Source organism: Leptopilina heterotoma, unplaced genomic scaffold, assembly GCF_015476425.1.
Source record: "Leptopilina heterotoma isolate Lh14 unplaced genomic scaffold, ASM1547642v1 Lhet_68, whole genome shotgun sequence".
Lineage (NCBI taxonomy): Eukaryota > Metazoa > Arthropoda > Insecta > Hymenoptera > Figitidae > Leptopilina > Leptopilina heterotoma.
In genome coordinates, this window is record NW_025111157.1 from 4,482,585 (window position 1) to 4,499,646 (window position 17,062).

The following is a 17,062-nucleotide window of genomic DNA, read 5'->3' on the forward strand; positions in this document are numbered from 1 at the left end:
AAAATATCTTTTCTAGAAACATTTACGCTTTAAGGAAACTTTCCTACCATTTAGAAAACATCTCTCTTAACTTAAAGAAAACAAAAAAAGAAAAGAAAACAAAAAAAAACATTTTAAAAAAACCACAATTAAATTCTAAAAAGCAATTACAATTTGTCAATGCCCTCAGCTAAACACATCCTCATAAACATGAATTATTATCAAAGTAAATATGTGTCCAACATTAATAGTATCGCACAAATACTTTCACAATATTATCCGTTACAAGTTTCTTCTCGAATAAAGAAATATTCATTATTTTAATACAATATCATTCAACGACCTTCACCATGACCATCGCCAACCCACGAGTCGATTTCTCCAGCTAGCGGATATACAAAACACACCTATTACTATATTGACAAGTTCAATTGATTAACTCATATCTATATATGTATAGGAGAGCTATCTGAACGTTAACTCAATTCATGCAATCATAAATCGTAGACGCGGATCGGATACCGAGTTGTTTTGTGGAAATATAAATGCGGCATTTATATCGGTAAAGTCCCTAGAAAAGGAGATAATACTTTAATGATCTCACGTTCCATTTTATCAACGTCAAGTGCAATTTATATTTTCAATGGAAAATCAATCATCGCAAAAATTTATTAGAAATGCAAATAGCTACTTTAAGATCGTTTATAATATAATTAGTTTCTTTCTGATTGACAGATTTCAATTTCTTCTTTATTAGAAATTTTCACGCGTCAATAAAAATTTATCAAGTGTCAATCCAGTTTCTCATATTAATTAACTTTGATTTAATTAAACCAATTAAAACTTTAGATCTAATTCTTCTTAGCCAAAACTAGTCAAAAATTCCAAATTCAGATTAAGAGAGCATTATCAGGAAAAGATCATAATTGCCTTGCCTATCTAGATAAAAATTCTATACGATTGATAATAAGTGAGATGATGATCATTATCATCATCATAAAAAATAAAGTGATAAAAAATTGACATCTTTTAATAAAAGAAAATGATTCTGCAAAATCTTTCGAGAGCGACACAAAAACAAGAATGTCAACAATATTTAAACAATCCGTATAATTATAACCAATCATTCCCTCTATTATATTCAAGATTCATCATAGAAAGTGTAACGTCAATAAAATATAAAAATCCTCATCTTACTTTCACCAACCCTAAAATCACAAGCATGTCCTAGTTATTCTAAATTTATGCACGTCGTTTTCTCCCGGTAAACATAACATAATTATACCAAGATATGTATACAAACAAACTCTAAAAAAGAAAATCTTTCACAAATACTCTCCAGTATTTTCTAAGAAAATTACATATGTATTAAACTTTGATAAAGTCTCAGCACATGATAGATCAAACCACTCAAACTATAATTCTTCTCCCCTAAACGTATTGATTTATTTATTACATGATCACTAACATCCTTGTCCTCGATCTTCGTTTTCAGGGAGAAAGCTGTTTGGCGGGTATAGAATAGTTCCAAAGGTGTGTCAGCCAACGAATCCCTCGAGAGTTAAGCCCAACGAACCAGCCATTTGTATGTTCAATTACGAATGTACTCAACGGACCGGAGAAGTTGTTGGTGCCTGTATGGATGGATTTCTTTTCGGTGCATGTTGCCAATTGCCCTCGAAACATGCCGAAGTCAATAATTTAGAGAAAGTTCAGGGCCCCGACAATTTGCTAAGTGTCTATCAAATAGATCATGCACCTGAAATACCGATTCTTCTCAATCCCGATGGAACACCGGTGGGATCATCCAGCACATCTGGTTCCCTACCACCAACAAAATCCGAATCACCATCAATAGGCGGAAGTTTCACGAAAATTTCAACCATTGGTCCTACAAATCATTTCCCTTCAACTAACAATTATCAATATACAAAAATCACCAGTGATAGTACGAAAAAGCCACAAAATAATCAACAAATTAATTATAGTAGCTTAGAGCAAGACATACCTAATCTATTTGGTCAACAGCAAATATTGGATGATTTACAACTGCCAGGATTACTCACACATTCGGACTCAAATAATGATATTCAAGATCATCAAGACACTGCTATTCTCAGTCCAGTGACCACTCTACTCAATGCCGATCAAATTCTACAAATTGCAGATCCTGTCGATCAACTACCAGTATTATTCTCCCAAGGTATCGCAAATAATAATCAAACTGGTCCAGAGACAATTCTCCTCAGTGAAAATGGCACCGTTCTACAGGAGGTTCACAATCCGGATGAAATTTTCAAACCAACGACCAGTTCAACGAAACTAAAGATCAGTCAATCAACTCCTGCTTATAATTCCTTATCATTTTCTAAAGCAACGCCCACGAAGAAAAGTACAACAAAGTTACCCATTCTTACTCAAAAGTATGCTTATTCGGAAAAATTGACAAGCTCAACTCAGAGTCTAAAGACCACGGGAAGTTTCACCCCTTCTAGAAAACCTGATATCAGTAAAATTAATGGAACCTCAACGACAGGATTTTTAGATTCAAAGGCTACTGCTTCAAAAGTCATGTCAACCTTCGAAACAACCACTCCAATGAATCTAAACAGAAATAAAAACAAAACGGATCTAGTTAGAGTACCAACGATCACTTATGATGCTGGAAACAAAAAGCACGATGAACTCGATCGAGAGGAAATTGCCATTAATCACATCATTTCAATTTTGAATGATACTACTCCAAGTTCAGACACGAAATTCACTTCACATTGTAAGTAGCCAGTCAAAATTTTAATTTAGGTACATACCAAATATTTAGATATCTAATGATGAATTTTTACTTATGTACATTTCTTTTTCAGCTGGAAACACAGTTTCCTCATGGACACAAAATTGGGTGAGCATTGATGAAACATCCAAGCCTTCAGTATCCAGAATAAGTTCCACTAGACCCAGTTCAATGAGGCCTTCTTCCTTATTGACAACAGAATCATTTCCGTACACTTACTTTAATAAACAGAAACCATCATCAAATTACTATTATTATCAAGTATCCACTGAAGGACCAGGAACAACTTATTCTTCTCAATCATCAGGAGGATCAGGAGGAACCTCAACGTACTTATCATCCAGACTTCCTCTCTACACAACCGGTACTTTCCCAGGTAGCAGTGGTTTAACAACAAGACCAACAACAAATCCACCAGCACCCACTGTCATCGTCCTAGGACCCTTAGGCACCGAATACACAACTTCAGCCAGTCAAAAACCATCAACCAGACGTCCTACCACAACCATAAAAACAACAGTCAATACAAATCCCGGAACTAAGAAACCAGTCGTATCAACAACAATCACACACAACATAAGTACCGTAATTTCCGGAGCTACATTAAACAACAAACACGTCGTATCAACAAGCTACATCAGTGTCAATCTCAAAGACGGTACAAGCAGCGTAAGACCAAGTACTCTCAAAGACTATCCATCAAGCACGGAAAAAATTGTTCCAAGCAGTTCAACACCTACCATTATACAACCATTCTGGACCACAGTTTCACCCTGGCCAACCAAAAAGCCGACTTTCCATCTGAAACCATCTTTCGACCTCGATAAAAATTCAACCAAAGTACCAATTACTTCCACCGCCTCATCACTCGAGGATGAAACAGCAGCACCTGACGATTCAATAATTTTCCCCCCAGTCCGTCATCCCGAACTAAACATCTCAAATGCCGTTGTTCAACAAGAGAACCCAACACTAGTCCTCAAGGGAAATGACACAGACTATCCGGATAACTTCATAGTCGGTGATATTCCAACACCCGCATTCATCGAGGATGATGTCTTAAAGAATAAAGTAGACTCGTTTGTCAATAAAATTGTCGACTCCCTACAAGGTAATTTTGATGATCTAAAAGATGTTGTCTATACAAAGGCAAATACCACAGTTGCACCGCCAACAAAAACATCAGCTGCAACTAAAAGGCCAACGCCTAGTCCAACAAAAAAACCAAAACCATCTCAAGTCACTGTTAAGAAGCCAGTGACAAAAAAGCCAACAACAATTCGACCCACCACTCCCGCATCAGGACGACCAACAACACTAAAGTCAAAGCCAACAGCAGGACAAGTTTCTACAACAAAAAAATCTGTTGCCACTACAAAACGACCGAAACCAACGAAAAAAGTTACAACACCGCCTACAACTGAACTTGTCACAGCTGAGGATGTGTCGCCAACTGTTTCAGAGGGCACGCCAACCACAACGGGAATTCCTGATCTTACTTCGGCAACTGATCATCAAAAAGGTATTTTTAACTGCTGCAAATAATACCAAACGGATATTGCCTATTTTACTTCCTAAGTTCCTAACTTGAAACAGTAGACGTACCTGTTTCAGACAGTTTATAAACAGTAGACAAATTTTTTTCTATGTAATTAACCGTAACCCCTGAACAAAAAAGTCCCAAAAATAAAGACTCTGTAGCAACCGTATTTTATTTTCAAAATTTTTTTCAGTTTGTGGAATCAGGCCTCACGTAAAAGCAGGCAGAATCGTTGGGGGTAAAGGTGCAATCTATGGCGAATGGCCGTGGCAAGTATTAGTTCGAGAATCAACTTGGCTTGGACTATTTACAAAAAACAAATGTGGCGGAGTTCTTATAACAAACAAATACGTCATAACTGCAGCTCATTGTCAGCCAGGGTAAATCAAAATAATTTCTAATTAAATCTTTACAATTTCTTCTTAATTTATTATCAAAAGGAAATTGACTAATGAATAATTTCTGCACAAAGGTTCCTGGCGTCTTTGATAGCAGTGTTCGGCGAACACGATATTTCTGGAGAACTAGAAGCAAAACGTAGCGTAACGAAAAATGTGAAACGAGTAATTGTGCATAAAGGTTACGACGCGGCGACCTTTGAAAACGATCTTGCACTACTTGAACTCGAGAGTCCAGTTCAATTTGATACGCATATTGTGCCAATTTGCATGCCCGACGATAATGAAGATTTCACCGGACAAATGGCCACCGTCACCGGATGGGGTCGCCTCAAGTACAGTAAGTAATCACTAACAGGAATTTTCCCTCAAAGACAATTCCAAGAAGGACCAATCAATATGATTTAATCATGATTTAAAGATATTTAAAGCAGTATTTAAATTTCAAATGATTTTCAAGTATAAATTCAAAAGAACAATGTAATTCAAAAACAGAGGTCAAATTTAAAAACAAAGATCACATTCAAGAACAACGGTAACAAAAGAAGACTTTTTCAAACCGAATTTATTATTTTCTAGATGGTGGAGTGCCTTCAGTACTGCAAGTGGTACACGTACCAGTAATGGAAAATTCAGTATGTCAAGAGATGTTCCAAATGGCAAATCATCCAAAATTGATATTAAACAGTTTTCTCTGCGCCGGCTATGCGACAGGTCTAAAGGACTCCTGCGAGGTAAATGCCACACACCATTGAAATTTATTCAAACAACCCAATTTTCACTTTCTTCTCTCCCTCTCTATCACTTTAATTAAATCTAAAACTGTACATACATATAGAGAGATGCTGACACGGGCGCTAATGAAAGCCCAAAGTTTATACATATTCCGTTCAATTAACGACGAGATTACCCCAGCGATTATAACGGATCGTGTGTCTTCCATGATCTACTTTTCTGTCACTCAAAATGAATTCTCCATTAAATTTCAATTCTAATTAACCTCAAAAATCTAATTTTCAAAAATAATTATCAAAAAATTAATATCAAATCTCTAAGCGATAGAGCTTTTCTGCAGATATTAAATTGAGACAAAAAAAAATCAAAACGTTGCAACGTTTTGATTCGTTTTTTGTCTCAATTTGATATCTGCAGAAAAACTATAAATTTAAAAGCATTTGAAATATTTTGATGTCAAAATTTGTGCAAAGCATGTGTTCTAAAACTGTAGACATAATAATTTAAATAACCTTAACCCCTTAACGCCCAAATGTACAAAATTTTGGCACGAAGTTTGAGGACTTATTTCGATACTTAAAAATCAATAGAAAAATTCATCAATAATCTTATGTTAAGAAAATATTCTTATGTTTTCATATGCGTTCTATCGAATGGCGTTATAAAAAATTTATAAAAAAAGTTATTAATGTTTTTTTATGAAATGTTTTTTTTTCAAATTATTGTTTAATTTTCAATTTTTTCTACTACGAAACAGTAGAAAAATAATTCCAAATATTACAAATAACGTGACAAAAATATAAAAGCTACAAGATAGGACTATAGAGAAAATGGAAAATTAAAATGGCGCCTCAAAAATGGAGTTGAAATTTTTTTACTTTTTTACAAAATTTCACCCGAAAGTACGAAATTGTTAAAAGTGTTTAAATTAGCTTGAAACTCGTTAATTGGGGGTTTCAGGGGTCGCTGAACACTAATCCTAAGTCCAATTTTTAAAATTCAAAATGGCGGATCCAATATGGCGGACAATTTTTCTAAAAACTCATTAAATTCGCTTGAAACTTGTTACTCGGGGGTTTTAGGGGTCGCTGATCACGAATCCGAAGTCCAATTTTCAAAATTCAAAATGGCGAATCCAATATGGCGGACAAATTTTCAAATTGGATTTTTCTATTGATTTTTAAGTATCGAAATAAGTCCTCAAACTTCATGCAAAAATTTTGTATACTTGAGCTTTAAGGGGTTAATATTAATAATCACAGAAAAAATAAAATTGCACTTTTTTCTAATTTCAGGGCGACAGTGGAGGACCATTAACGATGCAACGAGAAGACGGAAGATGGGTTTTGGTTGGAACAGTGTCCCATGGAATAAAGTGCGCAGCACCATATATGCCCGGTGTTTACATGAGAACCACCTATTTTAAACCATGGTTACAAATTATCACCGGCGTTTAAAAGTGTAAAAAAAATTACACGAAAGTCAACGGCACGCGAGCGTAGCGCCTCCTCCGTGCCACTTGTATAAATGTACAAAATGAGACTAATTTATTCAAATCTTAATCAAGACGAGGAAAATTGAAGAAGAAGAAGAAGATGATGATGATGAAGAAAAAGAAGAAGAAGCCAATTAATCGATTTAATCGTTGTATTCTGTGTACATAATTTTATTTTTCATAATTACTTTTAAAAATCTGTGTTTATTCTTATCGAAATCTATTTATTTGCATATTAGCTAATATTTATTAAACTTATTTTTGTAAAAAAAAAAAATATTTACAAACTCATTTATAATTATTTCTCTAATTTTCTCTCTTTTAAGTTTATAAAGAGAAAAGAAATGTAAATACGTTTCCTTTGTGACATTTTTAAAATAGAAAATTTTTTAAATACTTTTCTTAAAAAGTGGATTTTTTTCTTTTCCTTTTTTTATTTTTAGACAATAATTTTTTTTTTAAACAAAGATTATGAAGAAAGTAGCTTTCACCTGATATTTTCTTGCACAAAGCGTGGGTAGTTCTTTATTTTTTCATACCTATTTTCTTTTCCCTTGATTTTCTCATCCCAACAATAAACCTACGCTCAATGTATAGAAATCGAACTCCTTCGTTCTTCGCCTCGTTCATTTCTACCCTAATCGAAAAGCAAAGCCAACTTTAAGCCATTCATTCAAGAACGTCACAATTTAAACGGAAGTAATTTTCAAACATTATAGGCAAAATTAAAATTATGTGAAAAATTAAGGGAAAAATATTTAACAACTTCAATCTCGTTTCTGTTCAAAGATTTAAAAGAATATTTTAATTCGAGTAGTATTTTAATCTTCAAAATATGAAAAAGAAATATTTTTGATGAATCGTTTCCTCAGAAATGTAAATTATGATTTTAACATTATCAAATAAAAAATAAAGTGACATTTAGTTCAATTTTAGAAAAATCTGATAAACGTTTTCTAGATTATTTAATTTTAACTGCAAATAATGAGGACAATGGATTTTTTAATAAAATTTTTAATTTTTTATATTTTCAATGTTCATGTTAAACGAAAAACTGTTTTTTTAAATAATTTTACCAATGCGATTCAAATATTATTCATATATATTATTATATTGCCCTTTTTTGTGCAAGATTACATTTTTTTGTCAGTTTGGTAAAAATAATTTTTTTTTAAACTAAAGATTTTTGAAAATTCCAGTCAAAAAATGATAATTTTCCTGGGCACCAATTGAACCACAGCTTTTTTTGCACTTAAAGGTAATCGCCAAGAGTAAAAATCATCAATAAAAAAATTTGTCTTGAAATTAGTTTCGTGTTCTTTAAATTTAAATCAAAAATTTTATTTAGTATTTCCCTAAACTTTCACTGTTTTTTAAATTCAATTATTCAAAACTTGAATTGTTAAATAAATCTTTAAATATTTCTTATTTTTTTCCACGGCAAATAAAATTTTTAATAATTCAATTTAAAACCTTATGAAACTTAATAATTTCTAAAAATTACAACTATTTTCCAAAATTCAATTATTTTCTACAATTTTTAACTCAACTTCGTCTCTAAATAAATTATTTTTAATAATTTGACGAAAGTTCTTCGAGACTTCAATTATCATAAAAACAAAAATTCAATTTTCTATAATAATATTGTAACTGTCCATGTTTCTTTTTAAAAAGTTATTAAAATATAATAATTTCAAAAAATTATAATAAAACATTCTTAAAATTTTAAAAACATTTTTGAATAATTTTTGAAAGATATAAATTTTTCAACTATACACAATTGAAAAATTTTCGAACAATTGAAATTTGGTAATCATTTAAAAATAATTCAATTTCTGAAAGATAAAAAAAATCAATTTTTTGAAGAATTTTAATTAGGTATAAATATGAACATTAAATCTCCCAAAGTTTAATTATTTTAAAATAAATTTTTGAGTCTAAATAAGTACATTTTTGAAAATTTTATTCTTCAAAAATAATTAAATCTTAAAAAATTATGATAAAAAAATTCTAAGAATAATTAGTTTTTTATAAATATTTTAATGTAATTTTTCGAAAATTATTGAATTTTTGTATAATTTTAGAAAAAACTAATTTATTTTTTGAATGTATTTGAATTTTCGGAAATATGTAATTGAAAATATTGAAAATAATTGAATTTTAAAAAATAAAACACAATATTCTAATAATTACTTTTTTCAAAAATATTTTAATATAATTTTTAGAGGCTAATTTTCATTTTTTTTCATTTTTGGAATTACACTAGAAGATTTTTTATTAAAACTTTTGAGAATTCAATTATTTTCTCAAAATTTGCAATTAAAATTCATCGAAAGTTAATTTTCAAAAATTCTAATAAAATTCTTGTGAAAAATCAATTATTTTCAATTAAATTTTACAAAATTTCAATTATTCAAAATCTTTTTTATTGTATATTTTTAAAATAATTAGAAAAATTATTCCATAAATAATTTTTGAAAAATATAAATATAATATCAAAATAAGTTGCATTTTATACTAAAAATATGGTATTTTGTTGCAATATTTTGAAGAAAAGTCGAAAATGTCGCAATTTTTTAAAATATTAGAAAAAAGTGGAAAAAGTCATAATTTTCAAGGCCTGTATGTATATAAATATATTATAAATTTAAAAAAAAACTCTTTTTAAAGAACATAAGAATCGTGAGATTTTCTTCTATTATTATTGTTTATCCAGCATCTCGAAGGAAATACCAAAGGAATATATTATGTTTTAGTAGAAAGATAAATACCCTCAAGGAAGCAATGTGATCTGAATATCAAAATTAGAATTATATGCTAACAGGGTTTATAAATATTTGCCCATATATACCTATATATATCAAAACGTTAACAAAATGTTAATTACGTATTTCTACTAAAAACATTACTCTTGATATATTTAACAAAAGTATTCCAGAGAATTATTATTATTATCATCAAAATTAATTTATATTGTAAACTTTGGTAAGAATATGTACAACCTTGATTCCTTTCTCTGACGTAAATAGAGATTTTGAGACGAGGAAATTGAATTTAAGGGATGAATATCCGAGCATAAATTGCTTCTTTGAATGAAATTAATTTATGTAATTAATTTCAAAGGGCCTTCAATTTTCATTCCTATTTTTATATTTTTTTAAAAATTTTTTTACTCTGATGCTTGCTCAGCATCTTGTTATCTTCGAAATAACGAAATAAAAAACAGTTATTTTGCCTCTATTATCTCTATTTACAGGCATTATCGATCTGGTTATAAAATAGAGGGTTGAAATTACGTTTAATTACTGAAGCTTCGATAAACGTAGTGCGGCGAACCTATTTCAAAAGCTTGGTAATAAAATTTTGTTTCATTACAAAGTATTTGTTTCGATTTTCGAGATGAATTGTTGCGGTTAATTCTCGTTATATATTATTATTCAAAAAGGTCACACAGTGATAATTGTTCAAACTGTTCTTCACCCACATTTGCAAAATTTTATCAGATCCTCCTTTTGTCTGTATATTTTTTCATACTTTCACCTCGTTAATTAATAAATTAATTATTAATTTTATAATTAACATTATTGATTAGCAGTTTTTATTAAAAATGATTGTTAGCTTTATTCTTTGTATTTTTATTAAAATATAGTTGACTTTATTTTTTATTAAAACAATTATTAACTTTATTTTTTTATTTTTACTTTATTATTGATTAATTTTATTATCAATGAGGAACTTTTATTAAAAGATAATTGTTGGCTTTTTGATATTTTTGGTTTATCAATTATTAATTAACTTTATTATTATAATATAGAATTTTAATTAAAATAAAATTGATAGTTATATTTTATTTATAACATTTTTTACTACTAAGTTGAATAAAATATTATCGTTAATTAGTAGTTTTCTACTAATTAAATAGTGCGAATTAGTTTACCAATTCAATAGCAAAGATTTTACTAATTAATTTTGATTTCATTTTTCTTCTTTAAATTTTTTGTTTTATTTTCATATTTTATTTTGGAATATCAAATCGTTTGTTTTATTGAAAATAAATTTTTCTTTCATACAAAAAAATATTTCTGATTCAAACAAATTTTTTTTTATTTAAAAAATTTTTTTTTTATTCAAAGAAATTTTTTTTTAATTCAACAAATTTTCTTTGATTTCTTCATGTTTTATAATAAATTTAAAATGACAGAGTGATGAAATTATATTATTTTATATCATAAGAATATTGTAACTATAAATTAAAATTTCCAAAGATTTTAATTTGAACCCATTTCAAAATTCAATTATTTCTAAAAATTTAAGCTATTATGCTTTTAATATTCAATTATAATTTAAAATTGTAACTAAAATACATTTTTTAATCAATTTTTATTAGAAAATTTTTCCAGAATTCAATTATTTAAATACAAAAATAAATAACTTATTAAATAATTAAATATTTCTTAAAATTGAATTTTTATGAAGAATTTTATCAAAATTTTTATCAAAATTTTTAAAAATAGGTAATGGAATTCTTTCGGCGAATTTTATTAAAAATTTTAAGAATAAATGCAATTTTCTATCATTTTATTTAAAATTGTTTTAAAAATAATTGTAATTCTGCGATAAGTTTTGTTATTTATGAAAATAATTGAATTCTTGTAACTAATTTTATTAAAAATTTTTTTTAAATAATTGAATTCCTGTGAAGAATTATATTTGTGGAAATAATTAAATTCCGGAGAAAAATATTTTTCTTTATGAAAATAATAATTAATTTCTTGTGAAAAATTTTATTTTTTACGAAAATAATTGAATTTTTTCGAAGTTTTTTACAAACATTTTTGACAATAATTGTATTTTTTAGAACAATTAAATTTTATTACAATTTTACAAATTTATAAAGCATTTTATGAGAATTTTTTTAAATAATTTAATTCTGAAAAAGAATTGTATTGAAAATAATTGAATTGTATATGAAAATTTTATTAAAATTGCAATTTTATTAACTAAATCTTGTAAAGAATTTTGTCAACATTTATTAAATAATAGAATTTTTTAAAAAAATTTATTTAAATTTTTCGAAATAAGTGAATTTCTTAGAACGATTTTTTTTCAATTCTACGAATATATTTGAATTCTTTCGAGAAACTTGATTAAAATATTCAAAATAATTGAATTGGTTACAAGAAACTTATAAAAAATTGATAAATAATTGAATTCATGTGAAATTTTTATTAAAATTTTGTTTAAATAATTGAATTCTTTTGGAAAACTACTAAAATAGTAAATTATGAAAATTTTTATAAATTGAGGAAATTTTTTAAAAATAATTGAAAGTATGACAAGAATTTTATTACATTTTTTGGAAATAATTGGATTTTGGAGAAGAATTTTATTATTTATAAAGATAAAAAAATTGAAATTTTGACGAGAATTTTTTTTATTTTTGTAATAATTGAATTTATGCAAAGAAGTTTATCACTTTTGAAAATAATTGAATTTCTGTGATCAGATGTTCTTAAAATTTTTATTAAAATTCATTAAAAATCGATATTTTCTAAAATTTTTAAATTGAAACCTTAGAAGTTTATCTATTTATGAAGATTGTAAACGCAACTCTTTTGAAATCCAATTAATTTTGCAATTTTTAAGTAAAATTATTCATTAAATAATTTATAAGTAATAATTTTATGATAGTTCTTCAAGAATTAAGTTGTTTAGAAAGAAATTATTATCAGAACAAGAAAAAATTGAAGGGTTTGTATTAGAATTCTTGGCAATTTCATAGTTTATGAGGAAAACAAAAAAGACTCAAAAAGAATTTTTTTTTATTCAGAATTTTATTATAAATTCTAAAAATTTAATTTTTTCCAGTACTTTTAATAAAAATTCCTGACTTTTCCCTGACTTCCCTGACCTGTGGCAACCCTGAAAATGGAAAACGAATCCGCAAGCATTTAGCAGAAAGCTACAAACTCGGATTTAATGAGAATATTTTGATAAAATTACTCAAAAGTATCGCCGTAATCATTAAAAATTTCTATCAGTCCTCTCATCTGCAGATTGTTGTTACATATTTAGTAGAAAAAAAATGGGTCAATCAATGAGTCTCGTTTCTAAAGAAAATTTTCTAATTTTAGAAAAATCGAACTTTTTTACGTCAACTTATTTCGTTTTTCACAAATTTTCCATTTACAATTTTATACTGACGAAGAAAGTTTAATTTTAATTTTTTATTTTTATTTTTGAATTCCGCATTAAAATTCTTGTTTCTTTTTTATCGTTTAGTATTTTGACCTAGTTGTAATTGTATTATAACTGACCATCCAAATGCCAAAGTAGGTACATGAACACACTGTCCAACGATAAAATGTATTAACTTTAGAATGGTAGCACGCATGGGCGATTAAACCTTTTCTCTGCGCAATATGCTTCTATGCCACTTCACCGCAAAAGAAAGATACCGCCTATGTGTACTTTATACTACGTTGGTAGTTTAGTAACGTCACGCGATTCCAACACTATTATTTCACTTCTAAGTTTTAATTTTCTTCTTGTTTCTGTATTATAAAATACATATTCAGGGCCATTTATTTAAATTCAAAACTTCTATATTCAAAAACTTTATATTAGTTGCAATAACCCATGGCCGTTTCTTACAATTTCAAGGCGTTTTTCCTTCATCTTTAAAGGGAAGGAAATTAACAAATTTTTAAGAGTTAACAACATTTTCTTTTGAGACTAAAAATTGATTTTGAAATTTTGTTTTATTTTTCCATTAATATTAAGAACCTTAAAATACGCAAAATTGTACTAAAATAGAATTTCTCTTTCATAACTTCATTAATTTAATATCAAAATAAATTATTGAGACACCTAATAAAATTGAAAAATTGTTGTCCCATTGTTGTCCCCGAATATTATTGTTTTTTGTCCCGAATTTTCAAGTCTTCAATTTAAAAAAAAAAGTTACCAAACTAATTGCAAGACCAATATTTTTTATAAACGTTTTTTACTCTCTCTGATTACCTTTGCTTACAAAAAAAAATTTAGTCCCATTGGCGTCCCGGAAAATTTTGTTGTTTGCCCCGAAATTTCTATCTTCACCTTTTAAGTAGTTACAATTATTGTTAACAAACTAATTGCGAGAAGGAATTTTTTTTACTATTTTTCTTACTCTTGGCAATTTACCTTTAAGAATAAAAAATTGTTGTCCCTATAGTGTCCCGGAATTTTGTCATTTTTGACCCGAATTTTCAAAAATATCCAATTATATAAATAGCCATTACCAAGTCGATTGCGAAACTAAATCTTTTACTAATGTTTTTTACTCTTAGAAGTTACCTCCAATTGTAAGTATAAAAATAGTTTTTTTTCAATTTGTATCCCGGAATTTTGTTTTTTGCCCCGGAAAACTCTTCAATTTTTTGAGAAAAAAAATTACCGAACTAAATTGCAGCACCAATATTTTTATTAATGTTTTTATCTCTCTCCGATTACCTTTGATTGAAAAAAAAGTTTTGCTCTTAATGTTGTCCCGGAAAATTTCGTTACTTGTCCCGAATTTTTAAGTCTTCAAATTTTAAGAGAAAAAACTATTGTTATCAAACTGATTGCAAGACTAATATTTTTATTAATGTTTCTTACTCTCTGCGATTATCTTCGATTGCAAAAAAAAAGTTGGTGTCCCAGAAAATTTTTTTGTTCGTCCCGAATTTTCAAATTAAAAAAAAAATATTATTTACTAATTACAAAACCAAATTTATTATCAATACTTTTTACTCTTGGAGATTACCTCTAATTATAAGTATAAAAATACTATTTGCCCAACAACTGTCCCGGAAAATTATTGTTCTTTGCCCTGAATTCCATAAATTTGTTTAATTTTTTTTAAAGATCATTTTCAATAAACTAATTGCAAGACTAAATTTTTTTATGGTTATTTTTTACTTTTGGCAACAACTCTTAAGTGAAAAAAAAAGTTTCAACCAAATTTTTGTCCCGGAATATTGTCTTTTATCCCGAATTTTCAAAAATATATTTTTTAAAGACTTTGTCGGTTTTTTGCCCCAAATTTTTGAAAAACTCCTTTTAAAAAATTGCTATTATGTATTAAATAATAAAGTTTCTTCAACCTAAATATTTATTTGATTCAAATAAATTTAATTTAATAAATTTTGCTTTCGAAAAAAATCATCAAAAGTTTTTATTCGAACCAAACAAAATCTATTTAAAAATTCATTTATTTGGTGGATTCAAGTAAAAATTTCTTGTCTCAATTTTCAAACAAACTTTTTTCTGAGAAATAATTTTTTAAAAAAAACTTTAAGTATAAAGTCAGTAGAAAAAGGAAATAAATTTTCGAATGTAGTAAAAAAAAAAAATATTAGCCATTAATAAATATATTTTCTGTTACAGTTGTGCTGTACTTTTATCTTTTATGGAAAATCACTGCAAAACTGAACATTTAGTTTATAAAGAATGCATGAATATTCTCAAGTTGTGTAAACTAAAAAAGAGTTGATTTTCATTTTTTTAGGTCATACGAATGTAGAAGAGAAAAATGCATAATAATTAGAAAGCTAATAAGGTGGATATCAAATTAAAACATGAATGTTTTATTCATTAAAGTTAACCACATTATCTAACTGCAATATTCCTTCTTATGCATATATGTATTATTTTATTGTTTGATTTCATAATGCGTTAGCCATAAAGCGTAATTGTTTTTTTTAAATATTAATATAATTTTGTCTATCTTTTACTGATTTATTTATATATTTTATCATCTGAATGCATGTTATACTTCGTTATATTCCTAAAATAAATTAAAGTCTTAAATAATTGAAAAAAAAGTTTTAAATTAGATGAAAATTCGATTCAACATTAACTCTTCATTACGATTAATAAGTTTCAAAGACTTTTTGCCCTTTTAATGAATCAAAAACTACGGATATTTTATTTTAAGGAATTTTTATGTTCGTATATTTTTTAAGTTCTTTAATTTTTTAGTTCCTAAAGCAGAGGAAACATTTTTTGTATTTAATCAACATGAAATATGTTTTTTCATATTAGAAGTTTTTCTATGTAATATGATTAAGCAAGAAGTTGATTTTCCACAAGAGTAAAGTTTACTGTGCTTAGACAAGACTACAGAGCGAACTTGTTTTCTTTGCAAGCGTTTTACAAGCTCGAGCTACTCCTAAAGAAGGTTCTTTTTTTTCATCAAAGAGAATTTTATCGCATGTAATGGCAAAGAAAGTTTAATAAAAAGAATTCTTTATTTAAACATTTCTTTGGCTATAAAAGAAGAAAAAAAACAGTTAAAATTCATTTTTGAAAATAACTGTACTTTTATATTTTTACATTTGACATTTTTAAACCAATAATATTTCCCTCTAAATCCCAAAGTTATAACCAATTTTAAAAGAGTGTTTTTTTAATACTTTTTATCACGAATGAAAATATTTAAAACCCACATAAAAACTTATAACGCTCTCTTGGGAAACATTCTAGAATATCTGCGAAAAAAAGAGAAAAAAAAATTCTCAACTGGAACATTTTCTCCTCTTCTTGAAAAAATTAAAAACAAAATAAAAATCCTATCGATAAATCTAAACAAAAATTATTCCCTTGGAAATTTTCAAAGAAGCAAACCTCTTAGATAAAATGAATAATTCTGACAGTTATTAAGGGAAAAAATTATGCTCCTGAAATTTCAATCTACGAGATACTATTTAGTACCTAAAAAATGTCACTCAGGGCACTAATTTCGAATTTTTAATAATTAAAAATTCAAGAGTTAAAATTTCTTCATTACCAGAAAAGAATTTTTCTTTCATTTTATTTAAAGAACAGAATGAAAAAATGTATTCCTCTGGTTACCTTCAGAATCATCTTCTAACCTAAATTTATCTCTCCACATCGAGTTAAAATTTCAGCAGAAGTGTGATAATGCAGGTAAATCTTTTATCAAAAAAGGGAAATAAATCCGATTTAATATTAAATATTCAATAAATATTTAACATAGAAGCTTTTTTCAGTGGAGGTAATAAAAGAATAATTTTTTCAGAGCAATAATAATATAAGTTGGAGGAATTTAAATCCTGCACCCAAAGATTCAAGTTATA

General features: G+C 27.5%; 2 protein-coding genes across 4 annotated transcripts in view; one reads left to right on the forward strand and one right to left on the reverse strand.

The window, feature by feature from the left end:
• LOC122510261 (serine protease filzig) overlaps positions 1 to 7,320 on the forward strand; it is a 34,830-nt gene extending 27,510 nt beyond the window's left edge. Inside the window, exons 3-8 of the mRNA XM_043624763.1 lie at positions 1,475 to 2,752; positions 2,844 to 4,292; positions 4,504 to 4,690; positions 4,783 to 5,048; positions 5,288 to 5,442; positions 6,739 to 7,320. Of these exons, the coding sequence (XP_043480698.1) occupies positions 1,475 to 2,752; positions 2,844 to 4,292; positions 4,504 to 4,690; positions 4,783 to 5,048; positions 5,288 to 5,442; positions 6,739 to 6,900 (3,497 nt within the window). The 3' untranslated portion in view covers positions 6,901 to 7,320. The remainder of the gene's footprint in view (positions 1 to 1,474; positions 2,753 to 2,843; positions 4,293 to 4,503; positions 4,691 to 4,782; positions 5,049 to 5,287; positions 5,443 to 6,738) is intronic.
• LOC122510265 (F-box/LRR-repeat protein 20) overlaps positions 1 to 17,062 on the reverse strand; it is a 295,503-nt gene that overhangs the window by 198,833 nt on the left and 79,608 nt on the right. The window lies entirely within an intron of this gene.